Consider the following 22,708-nt stretch of genomic DNA (forward strand, 5'->3'; position numbering starts at 1 on the left):
AAGAAAAAAAAAAGAGTTTTGGAAGCATTTGCATAAGAGACCGAGTAGTTCGCTATGTGGCAAGAGGTGGAAGTTGGTCCGTGATGTGAAAATAGGTATCACTTTCTTCAATCACCTTGATATTATTCTAGTCTCCACCCCAGCCCCTGCAAAATATTGAAAAAAAAATATATCATCCATTTATTAATCTTACAAAGTAAAGCAAAAGGTTTGTCCCCTAGCCATCGCTAGCTTTAAAATTTACGATAACTTCTAATGTCAGTAACCAGCTCCCTTTTATAAAACTTTTTGAAATAAACAACCCCAACAAGACCAATCAAAAGCACCAAGAACAACACAGCATATAGCGCACTAGAACTTGAAATCTCGCTCTCAACAAGAACATCCGGGGGCGGCGCGTCTCCAGCTTTCAACTGCTCTTCCTCAGGTCGAATCTGTTCCGCCTTTTGCTCCGCTTCCTTCATGTCGACATCGAAAGCCAGCGTGTCGATATCGCTAATATAGACAGGTTCAATCGGCTTGTTATCGACGCACTCCACCGTGCTAATCTTCGCGAGAGTGTCAAACCCCGCGACTAATTGGCCAAAGACAACGTGTTTGCCGTCCAAATGGGGCGTAGCGTCGACATTCAAGATGAAAAACTGGGCCGCGTTGGTGTTGGCTCCCGCGTTGGCCATGCTCAACCTGCCCAATTTGTCGTGCTTCAACTCGAAATTTTCGTCAGCAAAACTAGCGCCGTAGATAGAGTCTGATTTCCCGCTCGCGCCGCCGTTGCTGCCGGTGCTGGTGCTGCCGTAGTCTCCGCCTTGAATCATGAAATTGTTGATTATTCGGTGGAATCTCGAATTGACGTAGCCGTAGCCTTGGCTCATGGAAGATAGCTGGTAGAAATTCTCCACCGTGATGGGGACAGTCTCACCAAACAAGACCAAGGACAACGTGCCGAGTTTCTGCACCGACGGTGGTGCGCCTTGCGAGATTGTGAATGTCACCTTGTGCGTCGGCTTGGGGTCGCCTGTCAAATGCTGTTTTTCTTCATCGGTCAAGTGGAACGAGGACGTTGATATACCGGGAGGCACTACCGCCGCCAAAGCCCATGCTAGGCATAAAAAGAATCGCAACAACATCGTCTCTATTTCTTGTCACTGAAATGGGTTGATAATGGTAAGGGTATTAGTGGTGATAATTGTACTAGTGCTGGTGGGTTCCATCACCACTAAAAAAAGACCATGGTCACGTGACGCACCCAAACGTGCCTTCTCTCGCACCGCCAGCAAAATATTTTTATTCTTTGGGTGCCGTCCAAGGCAAGTTCATGGTGGCAAACAGCATACAGAGGAGCTAGTCACCACACGGCTGCTTTTACTACTGCTTTCAAGAGTACTGCTCACGGCATTGGCTTGAAATCAATTGCATTGGCAACCACATTGTCCATCATGAACGGGATAAATGTAGACATAAACCACTTGAAAAAGGGAGAAGTAAACCTAGGCACGTCGATCATGGCAGTCACCTTTGCCGACGGGGTGATCTTGGGGGCAGATTCGCGTACAACCACGGGTTCGTACATCGCCAATAGGGTCACGGATAAGCTCACGCAGATCCACGACACGATATACTGCTGCCGTTCCGGGTCGGCAGCAGACACCCAGGCCGTGGCCGACATGGTGAAATACTACTTGCAGATTTATTCGTCGCAGCTTCCCTACGGCGAGAAGCCCACCACCAACATTGCCGCCAATGTGTTCCAAGAGATTTGCTATAACAACAAGGACAACTTGACCGCGGGGATCATCTGCGCGGGCTACGACGACAAGTACGGCGGATCCGTGTACTCGATCCCCATTGGTGGCTCGATCCATAAGCAGGAGTACGCCATTGCCGGAAGTGGCTCGACGTTTATTTATGGCTGGTGCAATGAGAACTACAAGCCGGGAATGAGCAAAGACGAGACGGTGCTGTTTATCCAGACTGCGTTGGCCGAGGCTATCAAGTGGGACGGATCGTCGGGCGGGGTTATTCGGATGGTTATATTGACAAAACTGGGCATCGAGCGGTTGATTTTTTACCCTGATGAGTATGGGCAGTTGACCCTGAGAAGCGAATAGATTTTGAAACAATCAATGAGGTTTTTTTTTGTCTTTGGAGGAGCTCAATCTTTTCGGTCGGAAGTGGAACTGAGCGTTTTCGGCCAAGTTGTAAGTGACTCATTCGGGTCTAAACGTGGCAGGGGTTCAAAGCACATGTCTTGCAACAACTACCAAATTGAATTACACCATTTGAGTAGAAACTTTAAAACTCTCCGATACAGGGGCGCTTGACTCATTCCTGTAGAATCTTTTAGAAAACGCAAAAAAAAAACTACTCTACACACGTCACAATCCTCCCCCAAAAACCGTGATCCTATGAAAATCATGGTGGGGGGAGGGGGAGAGGACGGAAAGGGGCCCTTTTGCGTTCTCTTGTACTCCTCTCCACCATTGGGGCGATTGGTATGATGTGTATTGCCCGTTCTTTCCTTCAATAGCCGAGAAAGTCAACGCACTATCAAAATTTTTCACCTTTTTCATTCCAGCGGCCATGCGCTTCCGCTTGACTCAAACGGCCCTTTTCTTTTGAAAAATTTTGATTCAAGAGAGCATCCCCAGAAGAAAGGTGTTTTTGAAGAGCCCCGGCTAGAGACTGCTTCAACTTAAATACAAGACAAGATCCCCGCTCTAGACCTCCAGCTCAAGGAATTTCATTTTTTTTTTAACATTGCAAACTCATCAATAAAGCTATACACATATTATTTTCAAGCCATGGCAGCCCCATTAGACGCATCGAAGTTGCAAATCACCAAAACCACCACCCCGGCAACCCCACTTCCAAACAACCAGCTCAAGTTTGGTCAGTCATTCACAGATCACATTTTGGAAATAGACTGGACTGTGGAAGAAGGATGGGGCACACCAACCATCACACCATACCACGACTTCAAAATGGACCCGGCAACAGTCGTGCTCCACTATTCGTTTGAGTTGTTCGAGGGTCTCAAGGCCTACCGTGACTCCAACGGCCAGATCCGCACATTCAGACCAGACAAGAACATGGAGAGAATGAACAGGTCCGCCAAGAGAGCATCGCTTCCACAATTTGACAGCGAGGAGTTTATAAAATTGATCCACCAATTCTTACTCTTGGACGAAAGATTCGTGCCTCTGGGAAAAGGCTACTCGTTGTACTTGAGACCTACATTGATCGGTACTTCGATCGGATTGGGCGTCTCCTCACCAACTAAAGCCAAGTTGTACATGATCGCGTCCCCCGTTGGACCATATTTCGGCGCTGGATTCAAGCCAGTCTCATTGGAGGCCACCGACTACGCCGTGCGTGCATGGCCCAAAGGTGTGGGATCATACAAGCTTGGAGCCAACTATGTTTCATGTATCGAGCCTCAAGCTGAAGCAGCTAAGCGTGGCCACTCGCAAAACTTGTGGTTGTTTGGAGACGAGGGTGAAATCACCGAGGTTGGAGCCATGAATGTGTTTTTCGCTTTTGCCAACGAAGACGGCACAAAAGAATTGGCCACTGCGCCCTTGGACGGCATGATCTTGCCCGGTGTCACGCGTGACTCGGCTATCCAGTTATGCAAGGAGAAATTGGGCAAAGAGTGGATTGTCAGCGAACGTAAAATCACCATCCACGAGGTGAAGGAGCGTGCTGCCAAGGGGCAATTGATCGAGGCTTTTGGAACCGGTACCGCCGCCATTGTTGCACCAATAAACAATATTGAGTTTAGAGGTGAACAGATTACTGTGCCTTGCTCTGCTGGTGGATCAGGTGAAATCGCCAAGTCTGTTTGCGAGTGGGTGCAAAATATCCAATATGGAGATGAAGAATTCAAAGATTGGTCAAGAGTTGCCGCTTGAGTTTAGAGATAGTATATAAATATCGCTCTTTTATTTTTGTTGTTTTATCTTGGGAATTAACATTGAGTCTGTTGGAGGTTTTCTCCTTTTATTGGAAATGTAGATGGACATACGGGACCAAGTAACAAACTTTCTACTCTTCAAGCTCCATGATTGTCAAACACAACTCTGGTGCGAAACCCAGTGTTTTGATGACGGCACAGGTGTCAACCAGGCTGATCTTCTTGTTGTTGCCACTGTTAGAAGGTAAAGGGAGGGGTGGTTGGTCCGTTATCTGAGAGCATGCTCCGTGGTTTATAAAGGAGGTTGGTATAAATTTGGTTCTTTGGCAGCCGCTCAAGATTTAACCCGACATTGAGATTTTTCAAGCTCTCTTGCTTACCGTGCAACAAGTCTCCCCAAAGGCTATGCCAACAGACAACCACGACGAGGCCATTCAAAGAACACGTTTGCTTCTTCCTAAGTGAATCTCGTATTTCAATAGAGGAATCTGACCGCTATCAATTACATTCACCTGTGTTTATTGCTACATCAAGAGAAAAAGGCTTTCTGGAAGTGCCCACCACCACACAGTAAGGGGGTGTTTGAGAGGAAGCTAAATCTCCACCACCAACATCGTCATGGTTTCACTTGAAGATCTCAAGGTCCTCGACAATAACAACACCAAGATCTTGGGTGCATGCGTTGGTTTAATCAGTTGCATCTCCATTTACACATTGGCCAAAGTGCGCCGTCAGTACAAGAATGAACGGAAATTGGCAGCATTCGTCATTACATGCGTAATTGCTCTTCTGAATCTTGTGGCGTGGTACCTCTTGGTATCGTCAATATTGGAATCTCACCGCCCAAGCATCCAGTTTCAAACGGAAATGAACACGAATCAAGACAACTTGGTACTAAACGATGCAATTTACGATTTGCCATACACGAAATTCGACGTGCCGGGCTTTGCCTTTTTTGGTGGTAATGGTGGCGGTGGTGGTGACCCAGACAACGCGATGGAACCGACGTGTGAGTCGATGCAGGTTTCCAGCAAGCTGCCGATTGAAGCTAGCCCAGCTTTCAATCTCAACACCGAGGCAGATATTCCGCAAATACGCAACCAGCTACGCGAACTTTCCCTCGAGAACGACGCATACAAGCTTTTCTTCCAAGACGCGGAACAAGAGTCGGAAGATTACATTCTCCACAACAAGTGGTTCAAATTCTGCGGTAGTGCTACGTGGATGCTGCAGTACCAAGTGTATTTCATGGTCAACAGGATAATCTACTCCAAATACGCCGAAAGATCAAACCCCACGATCTCCGTGCTCCAAGCTCAGATTTTTGATCGCGATTGGATCGAGATTAGGGATTATAAATTCCCGCAGCTGAGCCTAGTGTTTCCCACCGTGCTCCCTCATTTCATAGATCTCGGTGAACAGGAAGAAAAAGTCATTGTTGGAAGTGAAGATCCGCGAGTCATCTTGTACGAGAGGCAAGACTCCGTCCATCAGATTGTACAAGAACCCATTATAGTGTTTAATGCGCTCCGAACCGAAATTGGCTGGGCTCGAGCTATGCACATCTATAGACCCTTGAGTGACCCGCACAAGATTACTCGGTTGGACATCAAGGACAAACAACGAAGTCAAGTTGAGAAAAACTGGGCACCGTTCATGGACACCCACCAGAACAAAAACAAAGATACAATCAATTTCATCTACAACTTGAACCCCTTGCGTGTAATTCAATGCAGTATGGGCTCGGGCGAGTGTCACCTAATATCCGGCCCACAATTCAATCAATTGGATGCAAATGACAACGCAGGCAAGTTGCGCGGGGGCACAAACATCATCACGTTGCCGCAACATTTCATCTCAACTACAGCCGCCACTACAGCCGCCACCACAGCCACCGCAAACACAGGCAAAACATATTGGTTAGGTATAGCGCGGTCGCACATCACAAACTGTGGATGTGTCAGCGAGCTTTATCGGCCCCATTTTTTCATCATGTCCAGGATCAGCTCGCGTGGCTCTGCTTTCAAATTAGAGTATGTCAGTTCGCTAGTGGATTTCAATGTGAACCCGGAACCGTGGAGTATGGACCTGGGGCAAACTACTTGCTCCGACGGTAAATCCGTGTTGGTGCCCAACTCGATTGCCTACGTTGCAACTGGTGAAGGCGAGGATTACATGGGTGTTACTTTTAGCGAGGCTGATCGCACCAATAAATTGATCCATTTGAAAGGAGTGTTGAAACATGTGCGTTTGATCTTGGATCGCGAGGGGATGATTGAGGGGGAGCACGACGAGAAGGAGGAGAATGTTGACTTAATCAACAAGGTACTTGGTCAATGCTCGACTTTTATTTCAGATGAGTACTGTAAACTCGCTAAGCAATTGCTTGATTGGTAGAAGCCTTTGTTTTTTGAGGTGATGCTGCTGGGCAGTATCACCTGGACAGTGAGTTTCAGTAGAGAGATCTTTCAAATTAGACTAAACGACGCATTTTTAGAACTCTTGGAACTAAATGAAGACTTAGTCCGTAGCCCCACTGGTCCAATTTCTTGAATTTATAAATTAAATAGGCAGACCTTGAAAAAAAAACTGCTTTCCATTGTCGTTGAAACCTTCTCCCGGTTGTTTCTCCCCATTCATAAATACACACATGTAACAGTATACGATTGACACGCGGTTTTTGCATTTTTCTTCGAATAACAACGCCACGTCGTATAAACTTGTACGTGCAAAAGAAAAGCCCACCTCGAACGAACCTCTATTGTTGCATCTACGAAGCTGCCCCCCCCCCCCTATTCTCAAGCCAAGGCAAAGCAGCAATCATCCAGTTTCTCCGAAAATAAAAAGAAAAAGAGTCAGCTGCCGCCCCCACTGAAACAACCTCCGGAATTTCGCAACTGCAATACATTGTGGTGGAGCTGCGTCGTCACCACCACAATTATTGAAAATTTTCTCCTTCCCCTCCTAGGTTCTAACCCCCCACTCCCCCACAAAAATGCTGTCCCAAGGTTGTTCCGTGTCCAAAACGTGGTCATATTCAAAGCCGAGTTTCTAAAAAACGCATCGTTTGTGAATAAATGTTTGACGTTTTGACATTCCCCGCGATAATTAGCCTCTCGCGCCTTTGCATCCGCGCTCTCATTCGATTTTTTTTATAGCCGATCCAACAATTATCTTGGGTATCTTTGCCCCAAAGAAACGGGGGATTGCTGTTTGGGGCTCGTCGTCCCACCGCTGGACGTGACGTCGAAACAGGGCAATCAAAACACAATCCAATTAAAAAAATTTTAAGTTGAAAATGGAAAGATTTTTGACGGTTTTGAGCTTGAAATTTCTGCCAACGAATCAGATACATTTGGACTTTTGCATTTCAAGGAAAGAACAACTCCAGCTGCGAGGCCCCATCTGCATGACGCTTTGTATCATTGCAAAACCGCCGTAACCTCCTCCAAAAATAACAATCATTATAGCGATAACCCCCGCACAAAAGCTGGTGCATAGGAGCAGGAGACTGCCTCTCATCGCTTCTAGAAGTATATATAGATATAAATCATCATGAAATCTGCAACTTTCAAATTCCTCACCACCACCACCACTACCACCTCTGACAACAACTGGACTACTATCAGGTACTCAAAATGTCTTCGACGGAGTCCCACGACGACAAATCCATAACCTCGACTCACCACCACGAGAACATCTCGCGCGTGCAAATAACAGGCGAAGGCCAAGAGTTTGTCATTATCAACAACCGCAAATACTACCGCCATGACCTCATGAAAGCGTTTGGCGGGTACCTCAACCCAGGCGTATCGCCCTACCCCGAAATCAACATCAACCCCGCGCCCTTGGGGCTCTGCGCGTTTGCACTCACGAATCTCGTGATATGCTTATATAACGCACGAGCAATGGGGATCACGATCCCAAACGCCATTGCCGGGTTGGGATGTTTCTACGGCGGAGGAATCCAGATGCTTGCTGGCTTTGGCGAGTTTTGGACGGGCAACACTTTTGCTTTCACGGCGCTCACTTCGTATGGCGCGTACTGGATATCCTACGCCGTGTTATTTCTCGACAGCTTTGGCATTAAGCAAGCCTATGAAGGAACTGGTCAATGGGAGCAAGCACAGGCACTATTTATGCTCCCCTGGGTCATTATAACGTTTTTGTTGTGGTTAAACACGTTAAAGTCCACGGTGGCGTTTTCCGGGTTGTTTTTCTTTTTGTTGATGACGTATATCTTGTTTACTGCCGGTTTGATGACTGGCAATTTCGGATGCACTCGAGCTGGGTCGGTGATGGGCGTCATCACGTCTACTTTTGCTTGGTGGAATGCGTTTGCTGGGGTTGCTACTCCTTATAACTCGTATTTCTTGTTGCCTAGTATCCCCATGCCTGATAATACTTTTCTCAAATTGAAATGGTTCAAGCTGTGATTAGACCGGGTGGCTTTTATTTTTTGGTGAATGATTTTATATGTGGGAGCTTTTCTTTTTAATGATTACAGGATGATTGTTTCAAACTGGGTCCTTATTTGGCTCCTATTACGTATACTTAACCAGCTCAGCCCCCTCTCCCTCAATTGATGAGATATGTACCCTCTTTTCTTGCTCTATCAGCTCCAAATTTCGAAGGAAATGCTTAGATGGTCACACGATGTGGATGCCTAGAAATCAAAACCAAGGTATGATGTTCTTTATCGAAGTAGCTCTACTTTCTGTCCCCATACAACGCCAAGAAAAGACCAAATATGACCAACGTTCCCCGTTTTGCCAAATATGTAAAATTAATTGACGTTTTGTGACACGGAACAAAACGCAATTTTTTGCGCCTTGCAATTTGCGCTCTCTTTCATCCATCACCATGTGCAGTAGTGGGCCCCCTGACGTTTGCAAGTTCTATACATGCAACACGATGTTGAATAGAGTGGAAAATGGAAAGTTTAGTTCATCTAACCTGTTGATTAACCGCCTTTGCTATATAAAGAAACATTGGCAGCGTCTCTTTTGATTTTGACGTGAAACTGAGAATAGGGTCGAGTGTCATAAAGGAGCTGTACCAGCCTCTTATTTCAACCAACATCCAGATTCACACTGTTTTTTTTGAAAACCGACGGCTTGGTCTGTTTTATCAATTATAGTTTGGTGATTGGAGTGCAAAAACATGGTTAAAGCAAAACCAACTTGCGTTTGAATTTTCAAACATCTTTCCACTTTCGAGCATAATAGAGCAAAAATTCTAAAAAGCTCGCTCCGATGTGTTTTTATCTTTCCATTGGTTTATTGAGTCATCATACAAAAAATGTAGCTGAGCAAAGTTTGCAGAGAAGTTTCTTGGTCCGAGTTTGAAATTCACAGCACTGAGAAAGGCCAATTTGTGTGGGCGATTTCTAGGCCCAGCTGACAGAAAGTCAATAATACGAAATTGGGAACCAGTATCTGCCCAACGCGATAGGTGGGGACAGACTATACGAACTTCAAAGAATTAAACGGCCATGAAGAGAAAAGATACTAGGGCTACGCGGCAAACTTTTACTTTTGATGATAAGCTTAATATAAACTTCTCGGAGATTATGCCGTTGCTCAGACTATCTCAAAACTGCGCCATAGATAAAGAATGAATATGGGGAGTCTTGGCAGGGCGTAGGGCATATTTGCCCCAACGATGCTTGCCCTATTCACTGCGCCCTAAAGACCCTGCAATCCCACTTCAAGCTACAAAAATGAAAAAAAAACAGCGACTTAACTTTTTTTTCAATCGGGATTGCCACTCAAGTTGAGATCGAGCAAAGATCAATCTAGAGAGGTGACCCTTACCCCGGATAAGTACCTCGGTGATATAGTCTAAATTTTTCACGACTTCGACGACTTGTGGGGTCGTAGTGGGAGAAATCCACGCGTATCGCCCGGCAATGTTGCATTGTTGAGTTCTCACGGCATTCAACATGGACATGGCACGGCATTTTGAGCCCTTTTGTTTCTTTAGGGAAGAAAACGCAAAAAAGGCAAAAATCGTCGCTGTGTTCAACACAAAGCACTACTCGTCATTCGATGTTGGAGCTTTACCCCAGACTTATCGCAATCGCCGACTAGATGGTTAGTCTTATGAACCACCTTCATTACACAACTGCAAAGCCAAAGTTTTAAAACCAGGAAGATAAAAGACAAAAACTCGCTTAAAACAATGTAGATTCATCCACCAAAGAGCCCTGGAGATACACTTTACTTCGTAAGAAAAACAACGTGATTTGTAGAATAAGAAGAAAAGATTCCACTCTTTTTACATCATCTCTCGTTGACCTCGTTCTCAAAATTCCCTTGCTCGATGTCGGCTCGTCGTTCTATCTCCAGATAGGCGGGGCAATTTCAGGAAGGCCCAAGAAAAAAAGAAAGCGAAAAAGAAAGAAAGCTTCCTTTCATTTTGATATAGCGGTGGATGCGCTACCACATGTGTAAGCGCTGCCCCCAAAAACCCAACAGGCCGATTTTTATTATTCTGGACACCTTGCCGGCGACAATCTTTAGCACCGGGGACATCGAGGTTACGTAGCAACGTTTAATGCTTCCGCGGTGACAATCGATGGTAATTTAACATACGTATAGAAAATTTCAACAGCATCGTATGTTATCTCTCTGCCCAACCCGCCTATCCGCCTGGACAATCGCTTCCAATATTGTTGGCGGACGGGGTCTGTTGGTGTATGTGTGAAAAGGTGACAGGTGACAGGTGACGGGTCCGCAAGCCACCAGACAATCTCGATGGACCAGGAGTTAAATTTATTGATTTTCGATTTTGACAGGTTCAAGGTAGAATGTTGAACACGAGAGACGACGAGCACATTATCTTGAACTTTTGGACATTTTTTTTGTTGTAGAAACGGCGGTGGCTTATGAGCTAAACCATCCACTGAGTATTGCACAAATATCGTTACACCTGTGGTTGAAACATCCAAGAAATATACGAGATATCATGTGTGAGACTTGCTGCTGCTGCTGTTTGTTGGTTCTGCTGTTGCTGTTGTCTATACCCCCACCCCCCATACACCCGTATTCCAAAAAAATAATCCAAAAAAAAAAGATTCAATAAAGCCCACACGACGTGACATGATCCCTCTCTCGCTTCAAAGGTTAAGATGTCGAAAAATGTCCTTTGCCTCTATCCCAAGGCTCAGTAGGCGCAGTGTAAACAGCCTCTACGGCATTTCTCGTTAAATTCAACAATCGTCCGCCATCTATATTGAACATCCAAACCTCAATAACCCACCAACTCAAAGCAGCAAGTGCTATCTTCTTATCTTCTTATCTCTGGAGAGATATGAGCTAATTAGATACTTGAGAAATATACTCATAATCTGCAGCAAGAGAACAAGGCAATATGGTTGTCGATGTACGGCGTCGAAATTTCCGCTCAAACTTTAATGGCTGTGAAAAAGAAAAAAAAAAGATTGCTGCACCACTACTAAAAAATGACACAAACCTAATTGCTGCAACAAGTCCAGTGTTGCCTCTGTTCTCCCTTTCACTACAATACCCGTCCTCTTATCTTCTTCACTCTTTTGTTTTTTCACAACACACATTAAAATAGCTTACCGTGCTTATTTTCAAGCAGTAATGCTGGAGGCGTGTTAACCATCGCGGCCCCCCCTTCTTCCCTCACTTCTCCTCCTCCTTTGTTGTCCTCTTGACTATATCAGCCCTGGCGAAAGTAGACAACTCGTATAAATAACGTCAACCTTTCCTCGTCAAAATCAGCGCTTTCGAAATCTCCTCAGCCTACCTCTAGAATAGTTTTCCTCAATTTCTAACGGCCATTTTGTATTACATAAAATAGAATATAAAAAAAAATGGTTGCGAAGGAATTGGATTACATCAGATCTAGGGAAATTGCGTCCGGTTCGTCCGACGAAAAAAACGGTGGTGTTTACATTGATGCCTTTGACGCACAAGACTCGAAACCTCCCTTAACGGGATTCGCCAAATGGAAAGACGGTTTCAAAAGAGCCGATACTGACGAAATGGGTCTCGATCCAAACTTGTCGGAAGCGGAAAAGATTGCCATTTTGACTGCAAATTCACCCTTGTCTCGTTCCTTGAAACAGAGACACCTTACCATGATTGCCATTGGTGGATCAATTGTACGTACCAAACAACCAGTTTCAAAACATCAACAGTTTGCAATTTCTTTTTACTAACATTAGTGATTTTTTTTAGGGTACAGGTTTGTTTGTTGGTTCGGGAAGTTCACTTCATACTGGTGGTCCCGCAGGTTTGTTGATTGCGTACATTTTGATTGGTACCATGATTTACTGTACTGTTCACTCGTTGGGTGAACTCGCCGTTACTTTCCCCGTGTCCGGAGCTTTCGTCACTTACAACACCAGATTCATTGACCCATCATGGGGTTTCGCCATGGCGTGGAACTATGCGATGCAATGGCTCGTGGTTCTACCACTAGAGTTGGTGGCTGCGGCAGTGACAATCAAGTACTGGGACACCACAACAAATTCAGCCGCGTTTGTCGTGATATTCTATGTGCTTATTATCGCAATTAACATGTTTGGTGTGAGAGGTTATGGTGAATCGGAGTTTATTTTCAGTATTATCAAGGTCACCGCTGTTTTAGGTTTTATGATTTTGGGTATAGTATTGGCTGCTGGTGGAACTGGAAAGGGATACATTGGAGGCAAGTACTGGCAACACCCAGGTGCCTTTGCCAACGGGGTGAAAGGTGTCATTACTGTCTTTGTTGGTGCTGCTTTCGCGTTTGCCGGTACTGAGTTAGTCGGTTTAGCAGCTGCCGAGTCCACAAATCCACGAAAATCCTTACCTTCCGCTTGTCGTCAAGTTTTCTGGAGAATCACCTTGTTCTACGTCATTTCATTGACGCTTATCGGGTTGTTGGTTCCGTACAACGAGGAGAGATTATTCAACGCTGAAAACACCGCTAGTGCCTCACCTTTCGTCATTGCCATCAAAAACGGGGGAATCAAAGGTTTGCCATCTGTGATGAACGTGGTTATCATGATTGCAGTCATCTCCGTCGGTAACTCTTCCGTGTTTGGCTCGTCAAGAACACTCGCCGCTTTAGCCGCATCAAACCAAGCTCCAAAGATTTTCGGTTACATTGACAAAGAAGGTCGTCCATTGGTGGGAATCATCTTCCAACTCGTAATCGGTGCCTTGTGTTTCCTTGCAGCCTCACCAAAACAAAACTTGGTGTTCAACTGGTTATTGGCCCTCTCGGGTTTATCATCCATTTTCACCTGGGGCTCCATCAACTTGTGCCACATTAGGTTCAGAAGAGCATTGAAAGTGCAAGGCAGAGATACCTCCGAGTTGGCATTCACTTCTCAGCCTGGTGTCCTTGGTGCTTATTGGGGTGCAGGATTGAACTTGGCCGTCTTGGGCCTCCAAGTCTGGATCGCCATCTTCCCCTTGGGTGAAAAGCCAAGTGCCGAAGCTTTCTTTATGAACTTGTTGACTGTTCCAGTTGTCATTGTCTTTTACGTTGGTCACAAGTTGTGGACTAGAAACTGGAGAATTTTCTACAGAGCCAACGAGATTGACATTGACACTGGTAGAGCCGACTTGGACTTGGAGTTGTTGAAACAGGAACTCGCCGAGGAGAGGGAGTACATGGCTGCTCAGCCATTCTACAAAAGATGGTGGAGTGTCTGGTGTTGATTATTAAAAGTGAGGAGGTGATTTTGAGCTGGAGAGGAGTAACGTTTGGCAGTGGTGGTATTTGTGGATAGACACATTCGTTTCTTTGTATGTTTATGCGTGTTGATAGTTTACGTTATTTAATGAAAAGACCTATTAATTGAGAAATTTGCAATATGTAGTCAAAATCAAGGAAAATGAGTTTATTTTCAGTTTTGAAGAGCTCCTGACCTGGACCCAGATCCTGACCCAGATCCTTCCCTCGGCCCACGGACGGACCAAGTAATTTTGGTGGTTTGGCATGGACTGGGGTGGGGACCCTGATTGTCTGGATCTGTCATTCCATGTGGTAGCCACTTGGGGTGCAAACTAGCGAGTTAAGCCTGATCCTGCAACACCCTCTCAAAGGTTCCGTGCATCAAACATAAAGAAACGCCAGAACTCGTAATATCGCTGGCTCGTTGGACAAGTGTTTGGAGGTCCTTTCTTTTTTCAACTTTCGTGAACTCCAATTTCAACCTTGAGTTGGTACTTGACAGTGGACTCTCTCGCTAGCAATTTGCAGCCAAGGTCGTGTGCCAAGCTCCGTATTGGTTTTGTGTCTGCAGCCAAAAAAGCATCCAAGATGACACCTCTCAAATCAGGAGTAGACGATTCCAGTAGCAAAACTCCAACACTTTCATTAATCGACTTCTATACAGTAAAGACAGAAGCAGCTTGACGTATGAAAAATGAATTTAAAACAAAAAAAAAAAAAAACAAGGAATAAGGCCAATTAGTGCAACTGCAATAGTGCTCCCATGCTCTTTGTAAGTTGCTCTCTTGTGCCACTGCTGCGAAATTGAATTGAATAAAATAAAAAAAAAAAAATGAAGGAGAACAATCCTGAACTTTGAAGGGACGCGATTGTTCCCGCTAAACATTCCAGAACTTGACAGGTTTTTTTGCAATGGGTCTTTCATACTGCATAGCAAAGAGAAGCCCCTCCACATTCCGGTAGCTTTTCAAGCAATAAATAAATGAAAAAAAACGGGAAAAAAATCTGCTTTACATTTCAGATAACAATATCACACGTCTTATCTCCAGATCTGACATCTAAGCCAATCTATGAGCAGAAAACACAATTAGAACAAATTGCCTTACGGGAGAAGCGAAACTTTGCTGCTGCTGTTGGTGGTGTTGGTGGTGGTGTGCACCCTGCTGATTGTACTTGGGGAAAGCCCTATATATTAGTCTACAGCTCCTTGCTTCATCTCCCCAAATTTTTGAAGGTTGTTTTTTTCTTTTAATTTCATTCAACCAACCTAGAAGTCCTCACTTAAATAGTCATCATGTCGGAGAAAGGAATAGATTTCGTGAAATCTTCCGAAGTGGGTTCCGGCTCAGGTTCATCCCAGGAGAAATACGGGACATACATTGACGCGACAGATGCCCAGAGCCATGGGGAAAAACCCAAGTTGAAAGGGTTCAAGAAATGGGTAGATGGGTTCAAGAGAGCTGATACGGCGGACATGAACCTAGATCCAAACATTTCCGAAGCGGAAAAGATTGCCATCTTGACTGCCAACTCGCCGCTTTCGAAATCGTTGAAGCAAAGACACCTTACCATGATTGCCATTGGTGGATCAATTGTATGTACTCAACGCAACATACTTCATACCTTCCCCTCCCTTCAACTTCAATAGGACACTAACTCATAATTTTAGGGTACCGGTTTATTTGTCGGATCAGGTGGGTCCTTGCACACAGGTGGTCCCGCAGGTTTGTTGATTGCGTACATTTTGATTGGTACCATGATTTACTGTACTGTTCACTCGTTGGGTGAACTCGCCGTTACTTTCCCCGTGTCCGGAGCTTTCGTCACTTACAACACCAGATTCATTGACCCATCATGGGGTTTCGCCATGGCGTGGAACTATGCGATGCAATGGCTCGTGGTTCTACCACTAGAGTTGGTGGCTGCGGCAATGACAATCAAGTACTGGGACACGACAACCAACTCAGCGGCATTCGTCATTATATTCTATGTGTTGATCATCGTGATCAACATGTTTGGTGTGAGAGGTTATGGTGAATCGGAGTTTATTTTCAGTATCATTAAAGTTACTGCCGTGTTGGGGTTCATGATTTTGGGTATAATTTTGGCCGCTGGCGGCACCGGAAAAGGTTACATTGGAGGCAAGTACTGGCAACACCCAGGTGCCTTTGCCAACGGGGTGAAAGGTGTCATTACTGTCTTTGTTGGTGCTGCTTTCGCGTTTGCCGGTACTGAGTTAGTCGGTTTAGCAGCTGCCGAGTCCACAAATCCACGAAAATCCTTACCTTCAGCTTGTCGTCAAGTGTTTTGGAGAATCACCTTGTTCTACGTCATTTCATTGACGCTTATCGGGTTGTTGGTTCCTTACGATGAGCCCAGGTTATTAAGTGGCTCGACGGACGCTAGCGCCTCACCTTTTGTTATCGCAATCCAGAATGGTGGAATTAAAGGTTTGCCATCTGTGATGAACGTGGTTATCATGATTGCGGTTATCTCAGTGGGTAACTCCTCCGTGTTTGGTTCCTCAAGAACCTTGGCTGCTTTAGCCGCATCAAACCAAGCCCCCAAGATCTTTGGATATATTGATAAGCAAGGAAGACCTCTCGTCGGTGTGTTTGCCCAGCTCCTAATTGGTGCCTTGTGTTTCCTCGCAGCTAGTGACAAGCAGAATCTTGTTTTCACATGGCTTCAAGCACTTTCTGGGTTATCATCCATTTTCACCTGGGGTTCAATCAACTTGTGTCTCATCAGATTCAGAAGAGCATTGTATGTCCAGGGTAGGGACACTTCCGAATTGGGATTCACTTCTCAGCCAGGCATAACTGGTGCTTACTGGGGTGTGATTATGAATTTGGCAGTGTTGGGTCTTCAATTCTGGATCGCCATCTTCCCATTGGGCGAAAAGCCAAGTGCCGAAGCATTTTTCCAAGCTCTCTTGACGGTGCCTGTTGTTATTGTCTTTTACGTTGGTCACAAGTTGTGGACTAGAAACTGGAGAATTTTCTACAGAGCCAACGAGATTGACATTGACACTGGTAGAGCCGACTTGGACTTGGAGTTGTTGAAACAGGAACTCGCCGAGGAGAGAGAATACATGGCTGCTCAGCCATTCTACAAGAGATGGTATAATGTCTGGTGTTGAGTGGGAAATTTAAGGGGATTGTATTCCTTTTTGCATTAAAGTTTGGGAGTCCGTTGTCTATAGTCTCGTGTATTTCAAGTCTACCTATGGTTTTTCGTTCCGAAGAAGCAGACCGGGTGTTCAAGATAATGTGCGCTGGAACAGTTTCAAACAGTTCGTGGAATCATGGTGTCTTGAGTCATCAAAAATGTGTGCCGGGTACCTTCTCTAGAGATAACTTTGAGGAATGTGTCTAGACATTGCCGCGGTTGTAGAAAATTACACTATCAACGGTGGAAGAATCCAAAAGAAGAGACGGGTAGATTGCGCTCAACAGATAAAAGGAAATTCCAAGCACGAGTAGCAATGTCAAAAATGTTCGCCGATAAGTCCAGCTTGCATTCTTGAAAAGCAGACCCTAGAAGCTTCTCGCCAGGAACATGGAAGTTGCGCCAGCTCGCTATCTCTGTAGACAGAACAAAGGCTTAACTTAGGCAGAGAGTTCTCCCTTCCGCGGTCCAGTCATAATCTCTATCGTGTGACGAACCCTGAAACACCCTGAAACATCCTGGAAAGTCCATCTAGAAGGAGTCAAAATTTCAGTCAACAGCAAGGATGTCAACGACCCCGTAAATTTACCCCAATCAAGAAATGATAAGCGATTGCACCGTCGCCCGCTGATGCCGAGCGAGCATCGATGAACTTACGCTTGAACGATCTCTGCTACAACCACCCCAACCTCAATCGGAATCCCATCCCCCCCTCCTCCATTTCAAGAACTCCATTTGCCAACCATTCCAAAGATTGGATGCCTTCTTTGCCTCCTCCTCCCACGGAAACTCCAGCACCAGGTTCTGGTAGTTTTTTCTTGGAGAGGATCCCCATATCATGTGACTTTCCTAAAATTTACAAGCACCTCTATAAAAACCCACTCCTTTTGTTGTTCGCAATGTTCGTGAATGCTCGTAAATCCCCGATTGTGTGCTTTCGAATAAATGCTTATTTGACCTACTGTCCCATCCTCTGCTTTCAAATGCCGTTTCCATGATACCTCCATTGGCAGGAAGTAGGCGAGGGGAGCCGCAGGGCAACCGTGGAACACGAAAACCGGTAGCGTCTCCTTATCGCTAGGTGGTTGGGGCTATTGCTAGAGGCGGACATGAATTTCAACAACTTGAGCCATTGGTGATAATGCCGACAAGGATGATGCAGATGAGCTTCTTTTTCTACGACTGCTTAACGTAGTAGAAAGCACCTCATGTAAGCTGAGCTGGCCCTTTTCTTTTTAGCACGGCTAACGTTTACGCAACGGTTCACTTCAGCAGAGATTATGTACGAGTGTCTCTTTTTCGAGTTTTTATGTCTTAGGGAGCTTGCTTCTAAGGCGGCCTAAATGGGGGAAAATGTGAGGGAGTGACAATAGCGACCACGATGACGAACACGAAGCTGCTTCTTCCATCCCCAATTTCGATTCGTAATTATACATAACCTCTATCTAGACTAGTTGTAGCCAAACGCCGGTTAAGAATTTCCATCCAAGATCACCGCTCCATTTGTCTGTGAATTTTGTCTGTTTTTTTTTTCTTCAGGCAAGTGTTGAAACAGTCTTATCTTATCTTCCAAATGGGAGACAATTGGCAAGATTTTCAAAAAATGCCACTGCAATGGAGCTGGACACCCGTTTACAAAACCACGAGTGAAAAAGGGCGTAGTAGGGCGTCAAGAAAGTTTCTCTTATAAATATCTCTTGGGTTTTCCCCCTCCCTCTTCTCTCACCTTTCGTTGGTATTGACAATTCCTTCCTTAACTTCACCAACAGCCAAAATGACCGAGAAACAACCCGAGTTCATTCAGGCGAAAGAGGTCAACTCGCGTGCTTCCAATGAGAAAGCGGGTGGAGTCTACGTTGAAGCTTATGAAGAAACCCCTTCTACTTCAAAGCCTCAATTGAAAGGATGGGCCAAATTCAAGGATGATTTCAAAAGAGCCGATACTGACGAAATGGGTCTCGATCCAAACTTGTCGGAAGCGGAAAAGGTTGCCATTTTGACTGCAAATTCACCCTTGTCTCGTTCCTTGAAACCGAGACACCTTACCATGATTGCCATAGGTGGGTCGATTGTATGTAGTCTGCTTAAACTGCAACTTTCTATCCTACATGATAGAACTAAGCTGAGCTGAACTGAACTGAAATACTAACTTGAATAATTTTTCTAGGGTACCGGTTTATTCGTCGGATCAGGTGGGTCCTTGCACACAGGTGGACCAGCAGGTTTACTTCTTGCTTACATTTTGATTGGTACCATGATTTACTGTACCGTCCACTCGTTGGGTGAACTCGCAGTTGCCTTCCCCATTTCAGGGGCATTTATTACGTACAACACCAGATTCATTGACCCATCATGGGGTTTCGCCATGGCGTGGAACTATGCCATGTCGTGGCTTGTCATTTTGCCGTTGGAGTTGGTTGCCGCGGCAGTGACAATCAAGTATTGGGACGAGTCTACAAACTCGGCTGCTTTTGTTGTGATTTTTTACGCTTTGATTATATTTATCAACTTGTTTGGTGTCAAGGGCTATGGTGAATCTGAATTTGTCTTTAGTATAACCAAAATTACTGCCGTTATTGGTTTCATGATTTTGGGTATAATTTTGGCTGCTGGCGGTACCGGAAAAGGTTACATTGGAGGCAAGTACTGGCACCACCCCGGTGCTTTTGCTAACGGTTTCAAAGGTGTCGTTACTGTTTTTGTGGGTGCTGCATTTGCATTCGGTGGTACTGAATTAGTCGGTTTAGCAGCTGCCGAGTCCACAAATCCACGAAAATCCTTGCCTTCCGCTTGTCGTCAAGTTTTCTGGAGAATCACCTTGTTCTACGTCATTTCATTGACGCTTATCGGGTTGTTGGTTCCTTACGATGAACCAAGATTGTTTAGCGCCAAAAACATGGCCAGTGCCTCGCCTTTTGTTATTGCAATCCAGAATGGTGGAATTAAAGGTTTGCCATCTGTGATGAATGTGGTTATCATGATTGCGGTTATCTCAGTGGGTAACTCCTCCGTGTTTGGTTCCTCAAGAACCTTGGCTGCTTTAGCCGCATCAAACCAAGCCCCCAAGATCTTTGGATATATTGATAAGCAAGGTCGTCCATTGGTGGGAATCATCTTCCATCTCGCTATTGGCGCATTGTGTTTCCTCGCGGCAAGTTCAAAGAGAAATTTAGTTTTCAACTGGTTATTGGCCCTCTCGGGTTTATCATCCATTTTCACCTGGGGTTCAATCAACTTGTGTCTCATCAGATTCAGAAGAGCATTGAAAGTGCAAGGCAGAGACACTTCCGAATTGGCATTCAAGGCACAACCAGGATTGATTGGTGCGTACTGGGGATTGATTTTGAATGTAGTCATTTTGGGACTACAGGTCTGGATTGCTATTTTCCCATTAAAAGACAAGCCGAGCGCCGAAAACTTTTTTATGAACTTGTTGACTGTTCCCGTTGTCCTTGTGTTCTACATTGGTCACAAGATCTACTCCAAGAATTGGAAATTGTTTTACAGAGCCAATGAAATTGACATTGACACTGGTAGAGCCGACTTGGACTTGGACTTGTTGAAACAGGAACTCGCCGAGGAGAGAGAATACATGGCTGCTCAGCCATTCTACAAAAGATGGTGGAGTGTTTGGTGTTGAGAGATGTAGGTGATGTGGGTGATTTCTCGCAGAAGAGGATAAATCGGTGGTGGTTATTTCCCGCCAAAGTTTTCTTAAAAAAAAAAAAAAAAAAAAAAACTTTCTTCATTTCCCGTAACTAAAGTTATATATATTTATATTTATATGCCTTAATGGCTTTTGGAATTTTTTATAGACTCGAAAAATATTGAAATTTTTGTAGTAAAGGGACTTTATCATTCTCAAAGCGAATCACTTTGCAAAGCCTGTGGATTCCTAATTTTTTTTGGTTGCAAATTTCGCAGCCAAATAAGAAAAAAACAAAATAGAGTCTATTTTTATAGCTGAACACGTAATATAGATAGAGCTTTCCAATATAATACAACATTCCCCCCCTAAATCAATTCGCCTTCTTAGTAGCAGAGCAAATTGAACCAACAGGACTCAAAAGCATATCATCAACCTCATTAAACTCCAAGTCATTCCACGATTCTTCGCGGGCATTATACGAGCGGTAAATGAACCAAAACAACGTACCCGCAATGAAGCAAGAAACCGCTAATCCCGTGTACTGCCACACCATCTTGGGATCTTTACTCACGGGGGACAATGCAATACCGAGAGCAGCACCAATGGCATTGGTAACCAAAAAGAGCGCTGAAACGAATGATTTCATCGACAAGGGCGCCTTGGTGTAAGCATATTCTAATCCGGTGATTGAAGCCATAATCTCACTCATGGCAATGAGCCAGTATGCCGGAGTCTGCAATGCGATATGGACATTGTTTCCCTCGGGACATGAGCGTGGGTCATCGTAACATGGGCCAGCCTTGTAAATGTAGTGTTGCAACACCGCGGCATAAACCATGGATCCCGTAGCAAACATAAATCCAAAATAGATCCTGGTGATGGGTCGAAGCGGAGTCCATCTTCTCACGAATGGGTAAACGAGCTTCTCCATGATGGGCACAAACACAATCACCGCGATCGAGTCGAAAACCTGTAGGAAATCATTTGGCAAACCGTGCGATCTCATCGATGCCGCCTGCGAGACGAAATTGTTCACCATTTGGCCGTAAACTAACCAATAGATGGGGTAAAATGCAAACACTTTACACGCGTAAAGGGCCCGCTTGACCTCCTCGACAAACTGGTCGTTCCAAGTGAATTGCTTCTCGAGGTTCAAAGATGGCTTGGCCTTGCTGAAACTGAATCCACTGGTCACGGCAATCCAAATACACTTTACCGCTTTATTGATAATCTTGTCACCGATAGGCACCTTGACGTAATGTTTTTTGCCGATAATCAAGGCAAATAATCCAACAAAGAAGAAACAAAAGGGCAACAAATAAGCGGCCCAGAATCCAACATGGGCCTCCAACTCCGTAGTGGCGATAACCGAAAGCGATCCAATGTTAATCATCATATAAAAGGTGGCGTAGATCCTCTGGATGGTGAGACTTGGATCAACAATAACCCGCTCACCACTTTTCAAGATCTTGATAGTGGGTCTAGTCTTGGGTATCTGGTCAGCAATCAAGGGGGCAACGTTCGACTTGACCATACCAGTAGCCAAACCAATAATGGCAATCGCAGCGGCAAAGCCACCCGTGCCAACCAGTTTGTTGGTGATGGAAGGTATACTCGTGATGAACAAGATGAGTTCGCCCACGATATATATAACACACGCCACCAAGATTGTATTGTATTTGCCCCAGAAGGTATCAGCGACGTACCCGCCAATCAAGGGACTCAAATAGCACCAGAACTGGAATACATAGCTGATGGCGGTAGCTCCACTTTGATTCAAATCCAACATTCCAGCTGGTTTATCGTGAGGTCCATTTTGCATATAGTTTTGGAATGGCGCACTCAAGCCATAGTATGAAAATCTTTCGGCTAATTCGACAATGGCAACTAGCCATGCGATATATGGGATCCTAGCCGGTACATGGCGGAGCAACTTGCTCTCCTCAGCTGTGGGCTCTCTCCCATCGTCATCGATGTTGCTGAGATCTTCTTCTTTCGACGAGGCAGAGTTACCGATTTCCTCATCGAAACGGTACGATGGTGCTGAACTGTCCGATTTCAAATCCGCTGATGGCACCGATGGCGGGGAGGCGATCTGTTGCACCTGGCTGAGATTTTTATCCTTCTCATGCATTTTTTCTCAAAAGCTTAAGCGTTCTTTCGTCCTACAAAAGAAGAAAAAAGTGGAAATAAGAAAAAAAAGGAATAAAAAGAAGAGAGTTGTGGGAAAACAGTTCCAACAAGAGGTCCCTAGTGGGGATTTTTTTCAACCACCA

At 45.1% G+C, this 22,708-nt stretch overlaps 9 protein-coding genes across 9 annotated transcripts; 7 read left to right on the forward strand and 2 right to left on the reverse strand. All coding sequences in view use genetic code 12, as the record gives it.

Annotated features, from left to right (window-relative positions):
- Positions 1–233: 233 nt before the first annotated feature.
- On the reverse strand, positions 234–1,127 carry LODBEIA_P21780 (uncharacterized protein; the record flags this gene model as incomplete). The annotated part of the gene is made up of 1 exon (XM_066972148.1): positions 234–1,127. The coding sequence occupies one exon, from the start codon at positions 1,125–1,127 to the stop codon at positions 234–236; it is 894 nt and encodes a 297-aa protein (XP_066829116.1).
- Positions 1,128–1,436: 309 nt separating this feature from the next.
- LODBEIA_P21790 (uncharacterized protein) lies at positions 1,437–2,108 on the forward strand (the record flags this gene model as incomplete). Its single annotated transcript, XM_066972149.1, has 1 exon — positions 1,437–2,108. The coding sequence occupies one exon, from the start codon at positions 1,437–1,439 to the stop codon at positions 2,106–2,108; it is 672 nt and encodes a 223-aa protein (XP_066829117.1).
- Positions 2,109–2,801: 693 nt separating this feature from the next.
- On the forward strand, positions 2,802–3,911 carry LODBEIA_P21800 (uncharacterized protein; the record flags this gene model as incomplete). The annotated part of the gene is made up of 1 exon (XM_066972151.1): positions 2,802–3,911. The coding sequence occupies one exon, from the start codon at positions 2,802–2,804 to the stop codon at positions 3,909–3,911; it is 1,110 nt and encodes a 369-aa protein (XP_066829118.1).
- A 620-nt stretch (positions 3,912–4,531) lies between these two features.
- Positions 4,532–6,310, forward strand: LODBEIA_P21810 (uncharacterized protein; the record flags this gene model as incomplete). Its single annotated transcript, XM_066972152.1, has 1 exon — positions 4,532–6,310. One exon carries the CDS (start codon positions 4,532–4,534, stop codon positions 6,308–6,310), a length of 1,779 nt encoding a protein of 592 aa, XP_066829119.1.
- Positions 6,311–7,551: 1,241 nt separating this feature from the next.
- LODBEIA_P21820 (uncharacterized protein) lies at positions 7,552–8,349 on the forward strand (the record flags this gene model as incomplete). Its single annotated transcript, XM_066972153.1, has 1 exon — positions 7,552–8,349. One exon carries the CDS (start codon positions 7,552–7,554, stop codon positions 8,347–8,349), a length of 798 nt encoding a protein of 265 aa, XP_066829120.1.
- Positions 8,350–11,756: 3,407 nt separating this feature from the next.
- On the forward strand, positions 11,757–13,596 carry LODBEIA_P21830 (uncharacterized protein; the record flags this gene model as incomplete). The annotated part of the gene is made up of 2 exons (XM_066972154.1): positions 11,757–12,047; positions 12,124–13,596. 2 exons carry the CDS (start codon positions 11,757–11,759, stop codon positions 13,594–13,596), a joined length of 1,764 nt encoding a protein of 587 aa, XP_066829121.1.
- Positions 13,597–14,906: 1,310 nt separating this feature from the next.
- LODBEIA_P21840 (uncharacterized protein) lies at positions 14,907–16,754 on the forward strand (the record flags this gene model as incomplete). The annotated part of the gene is made up of 2 exons (XM_066972155.1): positions 14,907–15,206; positions 15,282–16,754. The coding sequence occupies 2 exons, from the start codon at positions 14,907–14,909 to the stop codon at positions 16,752–16,754; spliced, it is 1,773 nt and encodes a 590-aa protein (XP_066829122.1).
- A 1,803-nt stretch (positions 16,755–18,557) lies between these two features.
- On the forward strand, positions 18,558–20,423 carry LODBEIA_P21850 (uncharacterized protein; the record flags this gene model as incomplete). The annotated part of the gene is made up of 2 exons (XM_066972156.1): positions 18,558–18,854; positions 18,951–20,423. The coding sequence occupies 2 exons, from the start codon at positions 18,558–18,560 to the stop codon at positions 20,421–20,423; spliced, it is 1,770 nt and encodes a 589-aa protein (XP_066829123.1).
- Positions 20,424–20,802: 379 nt separating this feature from the next.
- On the reverse strand, positions 20,803–22,566 carry LODBEIA_P21860 (uncharacterized protein; the record flags this gene model as incomplete). Its single annotated transcript, XM_066972157.1, has 1 exon — positions 20,803–22,566. The coding sequence occupies one exon, from the start codon at positions 22,564–22,566 to the stop codon at positions 20,803–20,805; it is 1,764 nt and encodes a 587-aa protein (XP_066829124.1).
- Positions 22,567–22,708: the final 142 nt, after the last annotated feature.

The sequence above is a fragment of the Lodderomyces beijingensis genome, assembly GCF_963989305.1.
Source record: "Lodderomyces beijingensis strain CBS 14171 genome assembly, chromosome: 3".
Taxonomy (NCBI): domain Eukaryota; kingdom Fungi; phylum Ascomycota; class Pichiomycetes; order Serinales; family Debaryomycetaceae; genus Lodderomyces; species Lodderomyces beijingensis.